The sequence below is a fragment of the Littorina saxatilis genome, linkage group LG4 (genome assembly GCF_037325665.1).
Source record: "Littorina saxatilis isolate snail1 linkage group LG4, US_GU_Lsax_2.0, whole genome shotgun sequence".
Classification (NCBI taxonomy): domain Eukaryota; kingdom Metazoa; phylum Mollusca; class Gastropoda; order Littorinimorpha; family Littorinidae; genus Littorina; species Littorina saxatilis.
In genome coordinates, this window is record NC_090248.1 from 10,507,599 (window position 1) to 10,525,159 (window position 17,561).

Sequence of the window (17,561 nt, forward strand, 5' to 3'; positions counted from 1 at the left end):
TGTTTGGCCGTTACACTCATTTTTCAAAGGAAGGACCATTTTTTCCTTGTCAATCCGACTCGTGATATCGACGGCTACGATGATTATTGCATGAAACGTTCTGTGTTTGACAAGGTGGGTGTTTTTGTGTGTGTTCTTTTATTCGTGACTGCGATTTCAAAGTCTATCGTACTGATACGTGACACACAGACACAGACACAGACACAGACACACACAGACACACACAGACACACACACACACACACACACACACACACACACACACAAGAAGCATCGTGAGTGTTTCAGTGATTATGTTTCAGAGTGTTTCAATAGCGCAAAATGCAAGCGGCATGTTCCCTTCTCTGCTTCAAGGTGATATATCAGGAAGAGGCAGTTTCTGTCTCAGAGTCTCCCATTATATCTTGTTTAATAGCAGAACAGAAACCGGACCACATCTGAAAATAAATAATCATGTGGGCAATTAAATACATTTGATTTATTTTTTTACATTTCATTTCATTCACTTTACGATCCCATAAATGGGAAATTCGGATCGCTCCCTCCCAATTAATGGAAAGCCAGCAGCAACGAGAGAAGCGCTACCCCAGGTGCGTGCGTGTTTAGGTGTAATCAGCCTCCTGTAGGCCCCCTACTGATGGCAGAATGACCGTACCGAGGTCTTTTACGTGGTGAGACGGTGGTGGGACATGGTTAGGCCCGGCGCTCACCTATGTAATTTCAGCAGGAAAGACGACGCACTGCAGATTATCCCGGCCCGCTACACGTTGCGTGAAAAAAAACCAGGCCAAGTACTCGTCATAATCCCAATCGCAGCATCAATAATATGCAGTGCGCCGTCTGTGCCGCTGACTCTGCGAAGGTATATTCTGCCCATTACCGTCAATGAGTCTGCTTATAAAGTTGACCCGTGTTCATTAGGGCCAGGATTCGAACCCGTGACGGCCTAGGATCACTAGTCCAGTGCTCTACTCTACCAACTGTCGTCACGCTCATAAGATAATTGCCTATGTCATTTTTTGATGTTTTGATAAAAAGGCAAAAAAAATTCTTTGGTTTCTGAACAATCTGCCTATCACATTTTAGTTATAAGTTGCAAATTGCCTATCTGGAGCTGTTACCACGGGATGAACGTGAGATAAAGAGCTGACAGCAACATTTTCAATCAGCAAAACTGCATAACAACCCACAAAGAGCTTTTGCATACCGTCACATTATCAAAACAAAGTCTTCCGGTATTCATAAAGAAAAAGTGCCTAACTCAAGAAACGAAATCGGCAGTTTTGCTTATGTTACCGGCGTGGCAATGGTTTCCGTTGGTCTGAGAGTTTATACTCTCTAACACATGATAGATACCCTTCCAGTAGCTTCCCCATGTAGTTTCATTACAGAAATGCCTAACACTGAGATAGGTATTTTTCTTATGAGCGTGACGCTGTGCTACATGGCCCCCGGAGTTCTGATCAAATCTTATCAAGTCATTGCACTGGCGGCGATCAGAAACTGATTGGGGCTCTACAGAGGTCAATTGATCAAGAAAACTGCTCTCCCATTGATATTCATTTAAGGGCACAGTAAGCCTCCCATAAACCATCACAGATACTGTCAGGCTTTTACACACAATACAAACACACTTTCATTTACACGCTCACCGCTTTTGAACATCCTAGGTGCCCTCCGTAAAGAGCGAGCAATTTTCAAAGAATTTATTTTTGCGTGGTTTATCTTACCCCTGAGCCATCGTGAACTCGTGTGATCCAGTTTCTTTTTTTTCACAATGTGGTCGTCAGTTTGTGATTTTAATGCGACTCGCTGTAAGCTTATCTGCAATAGCACGTTATTGTGTACCTCTGAATCTAAACGCAACAAACGGCTGCGATTCACACGAACTAGAGCGGTGACAGTTGACTTAAGAGGAACGGGCGCTAGGCACAACCGTCGTCTGCTACGAGAAAGACGGTTTGCGTGATACGGTTTCCGGGCTTTTCTTTTTTCAAACTTTCAAAACTTCAAATTTTACTGATCTTGTCTTGATCAAAAAAAAGAATTCTTTATGATTTAAGAATGTTTGTGTAACAAGCTGTCAATTTATTATCTAGATTTTAAAAGTTAGTTCTAGCGCCAAAACGAGGCGCCTGATTTGTCGATCAGACGGTCCACGAAAATAAATTCTTTGAAAATTGCTCGCTCTTTACGGAGGGCACCTAGGATGTTTCCGTTTGGTGAGCGTTCAAATGGAAGGGTGTTTGTACTGTGTGTAAAAGCCTGACAATATCTGTGATGGTTTACGGGAGGTTTACTGTGCCTTTAATTTATTAGCACAGTTATAAAATATTGTCGAACCAAACATTACAGGGGTACTTACATTACAGCACAGTAAATGTCCCCTGAACTTTATACGGTCATTTTCGTCAGCTAACCTTCCCAAGATGGCTGCTTAGATAGTACTGCCCGCAGGCTCTGACACTCGTTCCAAAAGTCTCCAATGATTAAAGGCACCGTAAGCCTCCCGTAAACCATCACAGATACTGTCAGGCTTTTACACACAGTACAAACACCCTTCCATTTGAACGCTCACCGAACAGGAACACCCTCGGTGCCCTACGTAAAGAGCTAGCAATTTTCAAAGAATTAATTTTGCGGATTGTCTGTCAGACAATCGGACGGTGCTTTTTTGCGCTTCTGACCTAACTTTTGAAATCTAAATAATAAATTGACAGCTTGTTACACAAACATTCTTAAATCATAAAAGAAATCTTTTTTCATCAAGACAAGATCAGAACAATACGAAGTTTTGAAAGTTTAAAAAAAGATAGCCCGGAAGCAGGGTCACGCAAGGTCGTGGTTCTCGTAGCAGACGACGCTGCCTGGCGCCAGTTCCTCTGAACCGTTAACCGCCACTGCTCTAGTTCGCAGCCGTTTCAATGTTGCATTTCAGATTCAAAGGTACACAATAACGTGCTATTGCAGATAAGCTTACAGAGATTTGCATTGAAATGACAAACTGGCGGCTAAATTGTGAAAAAAGGGAAACTGGATTACACGGGTTCACGATGGCTCAGAGGTAAGATAAACCACACACAAATAAATTCTTTGAAAATTGCTCGCTCTTTACGGAGGGCACCTAGGATGTTCAAAAGCGGTGAGTGTTTAAATGAAATGGTGTTTGTACTGTGTGTAAAAGCCTGACAGTATCTGTGATAGTTTACGGGAGGCTTACTGTGCCTTTAAGCTCAGCGTGCGCGTTTGTGTGTGTGTGTTTGTCTGTGTTTGTGTGTGCGGGTGCGAATTCGTGCGTGCGCGTGATTGTGTGTGTGCATGTATATGTGTGTGTGTGTGTGTGTGTGTGTGTGTGTGTGTGTGTACGTGTGTGTGTGTGTGTGTGTGTATTTGTGTGTGTGTGCATGTGTGTGTGTGTGTGTGCATGTGTGTGTGTGTATGTGTGCGGGTGCGAATGCATGCGTGCACGTGAGTGTGAGTGTGTGTGTGTGTTTGTGTGTGAGTGTGTGTGTGTGTGTGTTTGTGTGTGTGTGTGTGTGTGTGTGTGTGTTCACAACTACATAACTGGGTTCCTTGCATTAACACACAAGCGTCCAACTGGGTTTAAAAAAAAAGTCGGTTCCAAAAATAGGGACCCACTTTTTTTACTACTGTTTCTAGAAGGAAAGTGTCAAATGAAGATTCTCAGAAGTTTTCAAGGCTGGAACCTTTTTGTGCACTTTAGTCAACTTTGTGTGTATATTAGTTCACACACCAAAGCGTGTGAAAAAGTTTCTGAGTTTCCGAAACACACAGCCCAAGGACAGATAACTCTAGTTACTGACGAGTTGCATTTTCAAGATGGCGACGCCTCGTCGATCCAAGGTAAGCGGGAAACTTAATTTTATGATTGTTTCATTATTAGGGAACAGAAACTGTATGTTTTTGTCATTGTTCTTTTTAATTTATTGTGAATAAGTGTTTTTGTGTAGGCTATATTATCTTGGGATGAGGCAGTGACTGATCGAACGGCGGAGATAGTATTGATCTATTTTTCACGCAAGAAAAATGCCTGTACTTTCTTCTTTCATGCTATTTGTGCGTTTAGTGCTGAATTTATGAGTAGGTAACTTGAGGATGGTGATAATAATATGGCATTTCTTAGCTAAGCTTACAGAAAACACGATTTGAAAAGACCGGCTGTCAATCCGATCTCTAATAGACGCAGGCTCAGGCTGTTCTTCTAGTTTCCACCCGCCTTCATCTTTTTGAAGATTCTGTTAGTGTTTAACACAGCACTCGGGGCAACACATAATATTGATAAACATGCACAACAAAATTGAATATTGACAGCATGCGCATGCATGTGTATATCATTGCTGTAAGTGTAATTGTTTGCATTTTATTTGCAGATGATTTCTTCAGCAAGCCATTATGACGGGTAATTCAAAGGTGAGAAGGCTCACGATTAATCAATGTCAGTGCATCCTGGCTGGTCCATGAGAGTGGGAAATCTGTGGGTTGATCTGTAACCAAATCAAACCAATAAATTTCATTTTTGTAGAGCTCCAGCCTGGCATTTAATATTATAAATGATGAGAAAGACTACATGGGTCATTGGGTGAACATTCCATTGTCAGAAATGTGTGATTGGGTTTGTTAATTGTTGGATGCTTAACGCCCAGTCCACAACTATAGGCGACCTCAGGGATGACTCATGATAGGGTTATTAAACGGGAAAATACAGGTGTATGGACATAGGGCGGCAGAAACAAAACACCCTCGCGGGGCCGGAGAATAAAGCGACCCCTGAAAACTAAAAGGGCTTAACCCCCTGTCCACCCTAACCGTTATGACTGCTTAAATGTTATGTCCCTCCGTTCGGTTGTTCATCTGGCTGTCTGTCCGTCTTACTGTCCGTGCACGCCGGAGAAAAATATAACTTTAAAGATGCACAGAGTTGAAGTCTAAATCAACAGTATTTTGATAATTATGTACACTTTATTAATATACTGGTAATGTTTATTTAGTAAAAAAACTTAATTTTGCACAAGATATCGCTGCGTACATATATGACCATTTTTACCTGCCGAAACAAATCACCTTACCTCTTGCTCTCACTGTTCTAGAACTGTGACGTCATTTCACATTTTCAGTACACTCTAGCTTAGTTACACACAGTCAATGTGAAGAAAGTCTCCTTTGACTGCCAAATTTTGCGATTCTGAATGTTGTTCAGTCAGCAGTTGTGAAAATAATAGTGAAATAAAGCAAGACCTGTTGCTGTTCTTCAACTTCAAGAATACCAGTATGAGTTGTATTGCAGTGATGCAAGCAAGGAATTAGTAAACAACCAACTGTATTTAGTGGAGTCTCATCAGGCTTTGGTGTGATCATGAAAACCGAATTCATACTACAGTAGAATCCCCTATTTACGACTTTGGAAAAACCTTGAAAATTAGGTCGTAAAAAAGGGGGGGGGGGGAGTCTTAAAATGGTTGTTTGAGTTTTTGGCCCGGGCGGTCATGAATTTGGTTGCAGTGTACAATGTATGTACTGTTATGTACTGTCAATGTACACACACAAACACACAGTTGCAGTTTACAGTCCTATCTACACACACACACACCCAAACACATTACAGCAGAACAACTTTAACTCAAGTTTCAAAGAAAATTTACTCATGGCGTAATGCTCGCTCCCCGCCGAGTGAAGCACATTTGACATTGTGGCGCAACCAGTAAAATCCGAATGTCCTGCTCGATAGAAAGCATAACGACTTTTCTCCCGAATCATGTTTCTGCTCACAGGAATGTTTCTTCGCCGTGCATCGCTAAACTTGTCTCATACATGATCGTTGAGGTCTTCGTACAGGCACCTTTCTTTGCGTACTTTCGCTTCGCTATCCTTCTCCCCATCTTGATAACACCGAGTCTTTATTCTTGACGATACACAGGATTTGCGTCTTCCCGACTCCTAAGTAAGTCGCCACGGATTGCCATTTCGCTCGATTAGCGATTACTTTATTACCTCTCTACTCAAGAGTTGGCGCTTTTCTCTTTATTTCGCGAATTCAGCTTAGACACGTTTTGATAACATAATCATAGATTCTGTAATAATAATAATAATAATAATAATAACGATTACTTATATAGCGCGTAAACCTCGTGGTGACGAGCCCAGAGCGCTTTACACTTACACAATCATAATACAAACAAGGAAAGAGAACTAAATCCGAATAAATTCAAACATGGCATCTGTGGCATAGGCCTATCACTCACAGTCACATTTATATTTGAAAAAAATTCACCTACTGCCCGTTGAATCATGAATGCACTGTTACGAGAATTAATAAACACTTAAAGCAGATGCCATCAGAATCTGAATGTCTAAACTCTAAAAGAAACATTTACAACAGGGCATGGTTTTCTAGTTTGCTTACTTTTTTTTTATAAAGACTTACAAAGTGCTCGCAATTGTCTCTTTTGGTACACTCTAAGTCATTACGGTAGCCCACCAAGTACTGTTATGATGTCAAGTCTTATGTCAAGCACCAAGTCCAAAATTTCCAGGTGTGCTCATTCACTTTTGATAAATAAAAATAATACAAATTGGCGATGCTCATTTTTGTGAAATTATTTTCAGATTGATATAAAAGCAACTTCATTCTACCTCTGTTAATTTTCCCTTCGTACTACTTCAGTGCATCTTTAGTTTAAAGTGAGGCCACCTCCAAAACTATGTTCATACCTCAACCATGATGTTGGATCTAGGCTGTTTGCATTCTTCAATTTCTTGTCAGCTGAATTTTCCTCTCAGCATTAATATTGACAGTTCTGGCTCTCCACTACTTGAACCTTTTGTTTTTCAACAGGGTGTCACATGGTGCCAAAGAGACCCATGAAACCAGGGTATCCAAAGCGTCGGCAGAGAGGCAAAAGAGGAGGGAAAAGAGGACGTTCGAGTCTTCATACTCATCACTACCTTCTAGGTTAGCCTCATTTTCATTGTCTTTTGCACATGGGATCAGCTCCATGATTAGCTAGGTCTACGTTTCCCAGGTGTATGTTCCTTCAGGTCTCTATTCCTCGAGTCCTTTATTTCCCCCCATTCCCTCTGGTCTCAGTTCCCCAGGTGTATGTTCCCTCCAGGGCCAGGGAACAAAGCCCTGCGGGACATTAACCAGGGGAAACACGGACCTGCTCCCATTGTGTCCTTGGGCTGAAGGCTCACGCTCCTATTTGTGACCAAGTGTAACCATGCTAGCCTTTCACACTTGTAAAAAACTTGGTCTGCATCGTTTTAAGATAAAGCAAGGACTTGGTTTAGATTTTGTTCTGACATGTTAGATAGTGCCTATATTGTTTTGTTTCCATCTGACTATGACTGCCTAAATGTCATCCGTTCATCTGTCCCTCCATCCGGTTGTCCATCGGGCTGTCTGTCCATCTAACTGTCCGTCCGTCTGGCTACATGTCTGGGCACGATGGGGTTGTCTGTCCCTCCATCAGGTTGTCCGTCTGGCTGTCCGTGCACGCCGGGGAAAAATACAACTTTAACGTGAGGTCACCTCCAAAACTAAATATTTCATACCTCAACAGACTGTCCATGATGTTGGAATGACTTGGATCTAGTCTGTTTGCATTCTTGTCAGCTGAATTTTCCTCTCAGCATTAGTATTGACAGTTCTATATCTCCACTACTTGAACCTTTTGTTTTTTAACAGGTTGTCACATAGTGCCAGAGAGGACAATCAAACCAGGGTACTCAAAGCGTCAGCAGAGAGGCATGAGAGCCCAGGACAAAAGAGGCCGTATGAGTTTTCATCCGATTCTTCATACTCACCACCACAATCTAGGTTAGTCTTATCTTCATTGTCTTTTCTGTCCGGGATCACTTACACGATAACCCATGTCCATGTTCCCCAGGTCCATGTTCCTTCAGGTCTATGTTTGCCCAGGTCTGTGCACAGGCGGAAGGTATCGTTCACTGGACCACTACTTTCATAGAAAGACTACAAGGTATGTCACTCAGCTTCAAGTCGTCTGTGTTCTTGGAGTCGCTTCCTGCGGACAATTTTTGTGTTCAAGGCGGTTTGCCTCTTCCAACAGTCTGTGTAAGGTCAAATAAATACAGTTGAATGATTGTTTTAACTACATCATACATGTATCTTTAATTTTCAGCTGCCGTCTGCTGCAAGTTGTTTTTAACCATCATTTTGACGAATTTTCGTTTGCGAACCGCTACCTGTATTTGGGAAGAAATCATGCATCCCGCACCGAATATGCATACGGGTGCTCATTGGTCTAAAACATATGTAAATATTGCAGCGAAGGGAAGCTACCCACGGGAGTTTCACTTTAGGTTTTTGTTAGGTTTTTGGTGAAGAACCGTTTGCCAAATCAAAAATAATCATCGAATATCCGGTTATTAACCAATGAGCGCATCGCACTACCAACTCCTCGGACCTACAACTGTTCAGCTTTCCCACGGGATCTAAGTGATATGCCGGCGACAGACGCGTTTGGTCGCACAAAATACGGTGCAGCGGACAGGCAGCTAAACATAAAAGGTACAGATAGTTAGAACATTCATTTATCCTGGCATTTGTAAAGTTACAAAGAATCTCGACATTGGCAATTATTATTTGCATAATTTTTTTTGAAGTTAGTGGAGCAAGACTCGAAGCTGAGTGTCATACCTTGTAGTCTTTCTATGAAAGTAGTGGTCCAGTGAACGATACCTTCCGCCTGTGGTCTGTGTTCCCTTGGGTCTATGTTCCTTCAGGTATATATGTTTGCCCAGGTCTATGTTTCATAAGCCAGAAACACAGTCGATCAACTGCAGTTGTCCGAGAGAACCACAGTAATCCGACATTATCGGGTTTCACAAACAAAATTTCAGTCGGCCGACTGCGGGTCATCTCACCTGAAGTCGGCCAAACACGGTGATGCTCTCCCCCCAACACTGTGTTCGGCTTACTGCGGTAAACCGAAAATAAATGTAATTATCCGCACAGTCAATGACACAATGACAATGCTCACACTTTGATTATGTTTTCTCTGGCCGATATGAATGCGTGATGTGATGTGTAAAACAATTCCATCTCAAACGGCATAAATAAATCCCTGCGCCTTGAATATATGCGCAATATAAATTGTATAAAATAAAAATTTAAAATTTTTAAAAAATAAATCCCTGCTCTTAGAACTGTACCCACGGAATACGCGCGACATAAGCCTCATACTGATTGACTTTTTTGGATTGTGAGCCAAACCTTGTGATTGTTCTTCGAAATGTATCTATCATGACGCAGTAATCCAGGAGACAAGTCAGGGTTATGTCTTGAAGACGTCACATTATGGCGTACAGGGGTCGACACTAACTTATTTGGCCTGGGGCCACACTGGCCCCAGAAATGGAAATTGCTGGGGCGGAAAAAAAAAATCTGGGGCCCACTCTCAGTATTCACGTGCGGCAATGCATTGTCTGTTTTTCTTCATCGTACTGAAGCCAGGGAAATTCTTTCAACCATTTGACATTGAAATTACGACAGCGCTTCGCGCTTTTGGCTGCATCGGTCTCCTTTTTTCGTTTCTCTCCACCCTGTTCTTCATCTTCATTTCCATGTCTTTTTACACCAGGGATGTGTCGCCACATTTTGCGTTTGGCATTTGAAGGCGATACTTATCTCTCACGCTAAAGAGCGCAATCTGGGAGTTATTTCCCTTACGACATTGTCCTTCGACGATTTGAATGGTTTTTTTTCTTGACTGCGGCATTGATCGTAACGCAAATTTCAGTGACGACTTTGACTGGCGATTTTTAGTGATTGGCTCTGCTGGCATTAGAATTTTCGGTTTGTCATTGTTGGAATTTATCCTGGGGCGGAGTGGGCCCCAAGCTTCGGCAATGTTTGGGGCGGAACACAAAACTCTGGGGCGTTCCGCCCCCCGCCCCCGCTAGTGTCGAACCCTGGCGTAAGAGGGTTAGACGTCACGCGAAGGAATTACTGAAAGTCTCGATCATTGTTATTTTGAGCGGGCCGAGACTAGTTTTTTCTTCCATCGCCATTTCCACGTGCAAATGAGCAAACGGAAGTGGTAATGTTGCTAAATTTAGCCCTCGACTTGGCCATTCGGATTACTGTACAGTTGGTTGACTGCGGTTGTCCGCGGGTGACGGTGATTCGCTCATGAAACGCGCTTTTCGGTGACCCGGCGATCAACCACAGTCGATCGACTGGGCCCCAGGGGCCAGTTTCATAAGATAGCAGTGAACCGACTGACAGTCGATCGACTGCCCAGTCGATCGACTGTGGTTGATCGCCGAGGTCACCGAAAAGCGCGTTTCATAAGAATGAAAACTATTGCACGGAATCAAGTAATTTTTGTTGTCACAAGTTTTCCCCAAACTGGTCTTTGATGTAATGAAAAAGGCAAAGTAGTGACTTCATTAGTTTGCCCAGGTTCCAAAATATAATGAGTCCCCCTCGTATTGCTTTGTTTCTAGCTGACTATGACTGCCTAAATGTCATCCGTTCATCTGTCCCTCCATCAGGTTGTCCGTCTGGCTGTCCGTGCACGCCGGGGAAAAATACAACTTTAACGTGAGGTCACCTCCAAAACTATAATTTATTTCATACCTCAACAGACTGTCCATGATGTTGGAATGACTTGGATCTAGTCTGTTTGCATTCTTGTCAGCAGAATTTTCCTCAACATTAATATTGACAGTTCTATATCTCCACTACTTGAACCTTTTCTTTCAACAGGTTGTCACATAGTGCCAGAGAGGACCATCAAACCAGGGTACCCAAAGCGTCAGCAGAGAGGCGTGAGAGCCGAGGACGAAAGGAGAAAAAAGAGGCCGTTCGAGTCTTCATCCGATTCTTCATACTCACCACCACCATCTAGGTTAGTCTTATCTTCATTGTCTTTTCTGTCCGGGATCACTTACACGATTACCCATGTCCATGTTCCCCAGGTCCATGTTCCCCCAGGTCTATGTTCCTTCAAGTCTATGTTCTCTTAGGTCTATGTTCCTTCAGGTATATGTTTGCCCAGGTCTCTGTTCCCTGAGGTTTATATTTTCCACCATGATTATGTTTTCTCTGGTCTCAGTTCCCTAGTTCTAAATTCCCTGGGTGTATGTTCCCTCCAGGCCCAGGAAACAAAGCCCTGCACAACATTAACCAGGGGAAACAGACCTGCTCCCATAGTGACCTTGGGCTGAAAGCTCACGCTCTTGTTTGTGACCAAGAGTAAACCATGCTTGCCTTTCACACTTGGAGAAAACTGGGTCTGTATCATTTTAAGATAAAGCAAGGACTTGGTTTAGATTTTGTTCTGACATGTTAGATAGTGCCTATATTGCTTTGTTTCCATCTGACTATGACTGCCTACATGTTATCCCTTCATCTGTCCCTCAATTTGATTGTCCGTCTGGCTGTCTGTCCATCTGACTGTCCATCTGACCGTCCGTCTGGCTGGTTGTCCGTCTGCTGTCTGTCTATATGACTGGCTGTCCATTTGTCTGTCTATCTGACGGGTTGTCTGTCCATCTGACTGTCCGTCCGTCTGGCTGTCCCTGCACACCGGGGAAACCTAAAACTTTAATGTGCGGTCACCTCCAAAACCATGTTTCATACTTTAACCAGGCTGTCCATGATGTTGGAATGACTTGGATCTAGTCTGTTTGCATTCTTGTCAGCTGAATTTTCCTCTCAGCATTAATATTGACAGTTCTGGCTCTCCACTACTTGAACCTTTTGTTTTTCAACAGGGTGTCACACAGTGCCAGAGAGGACCATGAAACCAGGATAGCCCAAGGGTCAGCAGAGAGGCATGAAAGCCGAGGTCGAAAGAGGAAGAGAGTAAAGAGGCCGTTCGAGTCTTCACCGATTCTTCATACTCACCACCGCCATCTAGGTTAGCCTTATCTTCATTGTCTGTTTGTGTCTGGATTCAGCTTCATCATTACCCAGGTCTGTGTTTCCCCAGGTCTATGTTTCTCCAGGTCCGTTTCTAAGGTCTGTGTTCCCCCAGGTCTGTGTTTCCCCAGGTCTGTGTTCCCCCAGGTCTGTGTTCCCCCAGGTCTGTTCCTCAGGTCTGTGTTCCCAGACCTGCCTACCCTTACGATTTGGGCGTAACTTACTACGAATGTTAACCCAAACTACGCCACCATGCTTTCCAGAATGAAAGTACGATTTTTAAGAATCCAAAAGTATGATTTTTTGCATCTTATCTCGAAGTAAATCCGATCAGTATAGTTGTTTTCGCAGAGCTTGAGTTTGCGCCTGCGCGAGATCATTTAGGCAATATCCGGTCATTTCCGGTCTGTTCAGCCACAAACAAGATAGACGCTGCCGTTCGCATTACAATGAATTAGCGACGCGTGAAAATCTGAGTCCCCACGAGACAGACGAATCTGACGAGGAAGCTTGTCACAGTGGTGGTAAAAGGATTGCTGTGAGAAAGAAGACAGCCATTCAACAGAAATACAAAGGCAGCTAAATGAAATCGTGGCCATGCCTAGGACCTTAATCAAAAGGACCAAAGCACGTCTTGTGTTCCCTTTGCCACAGTGACTTTTCGTGTGCACACATTGGAAAATATGACTGTGCATAGCACATCGGGACAGATTATCACAAGGATGCAGTACAGAGAGCTCATAGAAACAAAAAGACGTTCAAATTACCTGTTTCTTTATCAGGAAGTTGAGTGATACAGTAACAAAACTGGAGGGAGAAATTATCCGAGCAGAAGACTTAGTGTCAATGTGCAAAATGATTGCCGAATGGAACCTGATTACACTTTCTTCCAACAGATTACTCTTTTTGGCTTGACTCATTACACCTTGTAATTTTGGGGGTAGGCAGGTCTGTGTTCCCCCAGGTCTGTTCCTCAGGTCTGTGTTTCCTCAGGTCTGTGTTCCCCCAAGTCTGTGTTTCCCCAAGTCTGTGTTTCCCCAGGCCTGTTCCTCAAGTCTGTGTTCCCCCAGGTCTGTTCCTCAGGTCTGTGTTCCCCCAGGTCTGTGTTCCCCCAGGTCTGTGTTCCTCGGGTCTGTTCCCCCAGGTCTGTGTTTCCTCAGGTCTGTGTTCCCCCAAGTCTGTGTTCCCCCAGGTCTGTTCCTCAGGTCTGTGTTCTCCCAAGTCTGTGTTCCCCCAGGTTTGTTCCTCAGGTCTGTGTTCCCCCAAGTCTGTGTTTCCCCAGGTCTGTTCCCCCAGGTCTGTTTCCCTATGTCTGTGTTCCCCAAGGTCTGTTTCTCAGGTCTGTGTCCCCCCAGGTCTGTGTTTCCCCAGGTCTGTCTTCTTCTTCTTGTCGTTCGCCAATGCTAAACGTGGAGTCCAGCTCTGGTAATGAAGCTGGTGGTCTTATGAAGAGCCTCCACAGGTCCATGCAGCTTCTCATGAAGGGGCACCGGCCTGGTCCAGATCTCTCTCCTCAGGGGCTGGAGATTCCTGCAGTCCTGCAGGATGTGGGCTGCATCCTGCTCTGCGTCTCCACAGGGACACATGGGGGAGGGCACGGCTCGCAGTTTTTTGTGCAGGTGTTGTTGCATTCTGTTGTGCCCTGTTCTCAGGCGAAAAATGACTACCTGTTCAGGTCTTGACAGTTGGTGGTTGCTGTCGTGCGTTGGGGGGGGGGGGGGGGGGGGGGGTTTAAGCAGAGACTTTATGACGGTTTTCATCTCTGTGGAGCTCACTGGGTTTTCTTCTTGTTCGTCCTCCGCACCCAGTTTGGCCATTTTATCCGCTTGTTCGTTCCCCTCTATCCCGCAGTGTTAGGGGACCCACTGCAATATCAATCAATCAATCAATATGAAGCTTATATAGCGCGTATTCCGTGGGTACAGTTCTAAGCGCTTGTCGAATACAGTCTTCAGACAAGTGATGTTATGAAGTGTCGTTGTAAGCTGAGGCAGTTTGTTGTTGTTGACTGCTTGCAGCACAGACAAGGCATCAGTCAGGAAGACAACTTGGGTGTCGGGATTGACCTTGCTGCTGATGGTATTGGCTGCGTGGATAAGCGCTTCTACCTCTGCTCTGTAGTTGGTGCAATGGAGGCCAGTTGGTATAGCCTCTGCTTGCCACTCTCCACTGGGGTGTTGGATGTAGACACCAGCTCCTCCTCTCTTGACGGCATCTGTGGCGGACCCATCTGTAAAGACCCGCATCCATGCTTCTTGGGGGTATCTTTCGTCGAGCATGGCAAGTGTCACCTGGCTTTCTTCTGCACATCGCTCTGTTCATCTTTTGTTGTGAGATGAGGAACTGTGGTCTGGATGGACACGTTTTCAAGGTTGTTTTTCCAGGGTGGTTCTTCAAGGGAGAAGTGTGATGGGTGAACCAGTTCAGGCATCTTTGCTTGGTGTTCTCTCTTCAGGGCCCGTGTCTCAGTTGCAAAGCTTGATCTCTTTAGCCTGCCAGAAGAGAGCTGCTTTATCCTTGCATTCATTTGGTGGTCTGGAATGCACTGGTACTTGATGTCTTGTACCATCGCTTTGCATTCTCTTCTCTTGCTGAGTGGAGGTATGCCGGTCACCTGTTGCATCTTGTCTATTGGGGTTGTCTTCATAGCGCCTGTGATGATTCTCATCGCTTGATTTTGGACTATCTCTAGGGTTTGAAGGTGCGTCTTGGCTGCTGTCATCCAAGAGCTAGATCCGTACTCAAGGTGAGGTCGTACGGTCCCCTGGTACACTGTCTTGAGGATCTTTTCGTTTGCGCCCCATTGTGATCCTGCCAGTTTCCTCATGATGTTCAGTTTTCTTCTGGCTTTTGCTTCCGCATTCATGATGTGATGTTGCCATGTCATGCGTTTGTCATATGTGACTCCGAGGTAAGTTTGCTGGTCTTCAAACTTCAGTGGCGTGTCACCCAACGTCAGTCTTCCAGGTTGTACTTTGGCGGAGAGTGTGAAGAGAGTAGCTGTTGTCTTGTCTCTGTTGATGGTTACACACCAGTTGTCTGTCCAAGCTGCAACTTTCTCGAGGGCAAGTTAATTGCATCCTGTAGGTCGCAGTTGTTGCATGCTCCTCAGTGCACCAGAGAACAAGGTCATCAGCATACAGTGCTGCATGGACTCTACTGGGCAACTCGGGCATTCAACAGAAATACAAAGGCAGCTAGCTAAATGAAATCGTGGCCATGCCTAGGACCTTAATCAAAAGGACCAAAGCACGTCTTGTGTTCCCTTTGCCACTGTGACTTTTCGTGTGCACACATTGGAAAATATGACTGTGCATAGCCAGGGCCTAGCATTGTAAGCTGTTCGGCTTACTTTACGCCGAAATAACATCTCCAGTACGCGGAACTCGATTTGGTGTACTCCGAAATGCAAAAACCTGTTATTCCCAAACGGTAAACCCAAACAGTCCCAGCTTTCGTTTTGTGCGCTGTTCGGTTCAATTCTCAATCGGTTTGACAGTTTGCTTGAGCACGCACTTCCTGTGGCATCGCGCGACCATGCTTTGTGCCGGTGTTTTGTGGCTCTAGACTTGAAATAATGTCTCGAAGCGACATTGTTGAACGTGGTCAGCCATTCAGTGACAAAGAATCTAGGTATTCCTGGAAGTGGGAATGGCACTTTCAGGCCAAATAACACAAGATTGTCAGTTTTCTTGTTTTCTGTCTGTGTTTTGCTTGTTGGTGAAGGCATAATTTAGTTGCTCAATCTTCTTGGGGGGGGGGGGGGTGGGGTCATTTTAGGTAAAAAAACTCAATTTATTTTTCAAATTTTCTATGAGTTTTTTTCTATTTCACCACTATATATATTTATATTTCTTCTTTTTTTTCCCCCACCAGGGGCCAGACCCCCGCCTTTGTAAGCTGAACTCACTTTTTCCAATGCTAGGCCCTGATAGCACATCGGGACAAATGATCACAAGGATGCAGTACAGAGAGCTCATAGACGTTCAAATTACCTGTTTCTTTATCAGGAAGTTGAGTGATACAGTAACAAAACTGGAAGGAGAAATTATCCGAGCAGAAGACTTAGTGACAATGTGCGAAATGATTGCCGAATGGAACCTGAATACACTTTCTTCCAACAGATTACTCTTTTTGGCTTGACTCATTACACCTTGTAATTTTGGGGGTAGGCAGGTCTGTGTTCCCCCAGGTCTGTTCCTCAGGTCTGTGTTTCCCCAGGTCTGTTCCTCAGGTCTGTGTTCCCCCAAGTCTGTGTTTCCCCAGGTGTGTTCCTCAAGTCTGTGTTCCCCCAGGTCTGTTCCTCAGGTCTGTGTTCCCCCAGGTATGTGTTCCCGCAGGTCTGTGTTTCCCCAAGTCTGTGTTTCCCCAGGTCTGTGTTCTCCCAGGTCTGTTCCTCAGGTCTGTGTTCTCCCAAGTCTGTGTTCCCCCAGGTTTGTTCCTCAGGTCTGTGTTCCCCCAAGTCTGTGTTTCCCCAGGTCTGTTCCCCCAGGTCTGTTTCTCAGGTCTGTGTTCCCCAGGTCTGTTTCCCTATGTCTGTGTTCCACAAGATCTGTTTCTCAGGTCTGTGTTCCCCCAGGTCTGCTCCCCAAGGTATGTGTTCCCCCAGGTCTGTGATCCCCCAGGTCTGTGTTCCCCCAGTTATGTTTCTCAGGTCTGTGTTCCACCAGGTCTGTTCCTCAGGTCTGTGTTTCCCCAGGTCTGTTCCCCAGGTCTGTGTTCCCCCAAGTCTGTGTTCCCCCTGGTGTGTTCTTCAGGTCTGTGTTCCTCCAGGTCTGTTCCTCAGGTTAGTCATCCCCCAGATCTCTGTTCCCTGAGGTCTAATTTCCTCTGTGTCTCTATTTCCCAAGGTCTATATACTAATAAATAATGTTGTGTGTGTGTGTGTGTGTGTTTTTTTTTAATGATTAATGTGTCCATCACCTTCGCAATATACTCTCACTCTCTCTTTCTCTCTCTGTTTTTTCCCTCTATGTCACTCAAACTTTGCTTGCAACAACTGCATTTTTGAATATAATTCTTCCTGTCCAATTGTTGTGAGTAAGATTATGTTGTCTCACACTCTTACCCTAACCTTTGTGGGATGTTGTATTCTGCAGATTCAGGATGCCGATCATCTCTTTGCCAGCCAAAGCAAGTCCTTTCAAGTGACCATTCAAGTGACCATTCAAGTGACCATTCAAGTGTTCAGTTTCCTGCTCTACTCAAAGAGGCACTGTCAGGTGGGGGGGGGGGGGGGGGGGTGGGGGCGGAGATAAATGCAAAAAACATTGTTGTATTTTTTGCCAACAAGTCAATGTAAAAATGTCTACCCACCTTGAATGAGTTCACAAAGAAGAGCCAGAGGTAGCTCAGATTTTGGCAGTGAAAAAAGAAACTTGCTTCGCCGACAAGCTTACCTTGGATCCACGAGTCGTCGCCATCTTGAAACTGCAACTCGTCAGTAACTAGAGTTATCTGTCCTTGGGCTGTGTGTTTCGGCAAGTCGGAAACTTTTTCACACGCTTTGGTGTGTGAACTAATATACACACAAAATTGACGAAAGTGCACAAAAAGGTTCCAGCCTTGAAAACTTCTGAGAACCCTCATTTGACACTTTTCTGCTAGAAACAGTAGTAAACAAAGTGGGTCCCTATTTCATAACCGACTT

General features: G+C 44.5%; 2 protein-coding genes across 2 annotated transcripts in view; one reads left to right on the plus strand and one right to left on the minus strand.

Moving 5' to 3' along the window:
- Positions 1-276: 276 nt before the first annotated feature.
- LOC138963942 (uncharacterized) overlaps positions 277-17,561 on the minus strand; it is a 180,010-nt gene continuing 162,725 nt past the window's right edge. Inside the window, exon 5 of the mRNA XM_070335798.1 lies at positions 277-437. Within this exon, the coding sequence (XP_070191899.1) occupies positions 363-437 (75 nt within the window). The 3' untranslated portion in view covers positions 277-362. The remainder of the gene's footprint in view (positions 438-17,561) is intronic.
- Positions 3,555-17,133, plus strand: LOC138963937 (uncharacterized). The gene is made up of 8 exons (XM_070335795.1): positions 3,555-3,864; positions 4,392-4,431; positions 6,854-6,970; positions 7,706-7,837; positions 10,754-10,895; positions 11,143-11,280; positions 11,764-11,909; positions 17,011-17,133. Exons 3-6 carry the CDS (start codon positions 6,862-6,864, stop codon positions 11,171-11,173), a joined length of 414 nt encoding a protein of 137 aa, XP_070191896.1. The 5' UTR covers positions 3,555-3,864; positions 4,392-4,431; positions 6,854-6,861; the 3' UTR covers positions 11,174-11,280; positions 11,764-11,909; positions 17,011-17,133.

Bases quoted from the DNA above. Each gene is read 5' to 3' on its own strand.
- LOC138963937 (XM_070335795.1), top strand. From the start codon at position 6,862: ATGGTGCCAAAGAGACCCATGAAACCAGGGTATCCAAAGCGTCGGCAG. The intron at 6,971-7,705 runs GTTAGCCTCATT...GTTTTTTAACAG, and splicing joins TACTCATCACTACCTTCTAG to GTTGTCACATAGTGCCAGAG. The intron at 10,896-11,142 runs GTTAGTCTTATC...TGTTCCCTCCAG, and splicing joins TACTCACCACCACCATCTAG to GCCCAGGAAACAAAGCCCTG.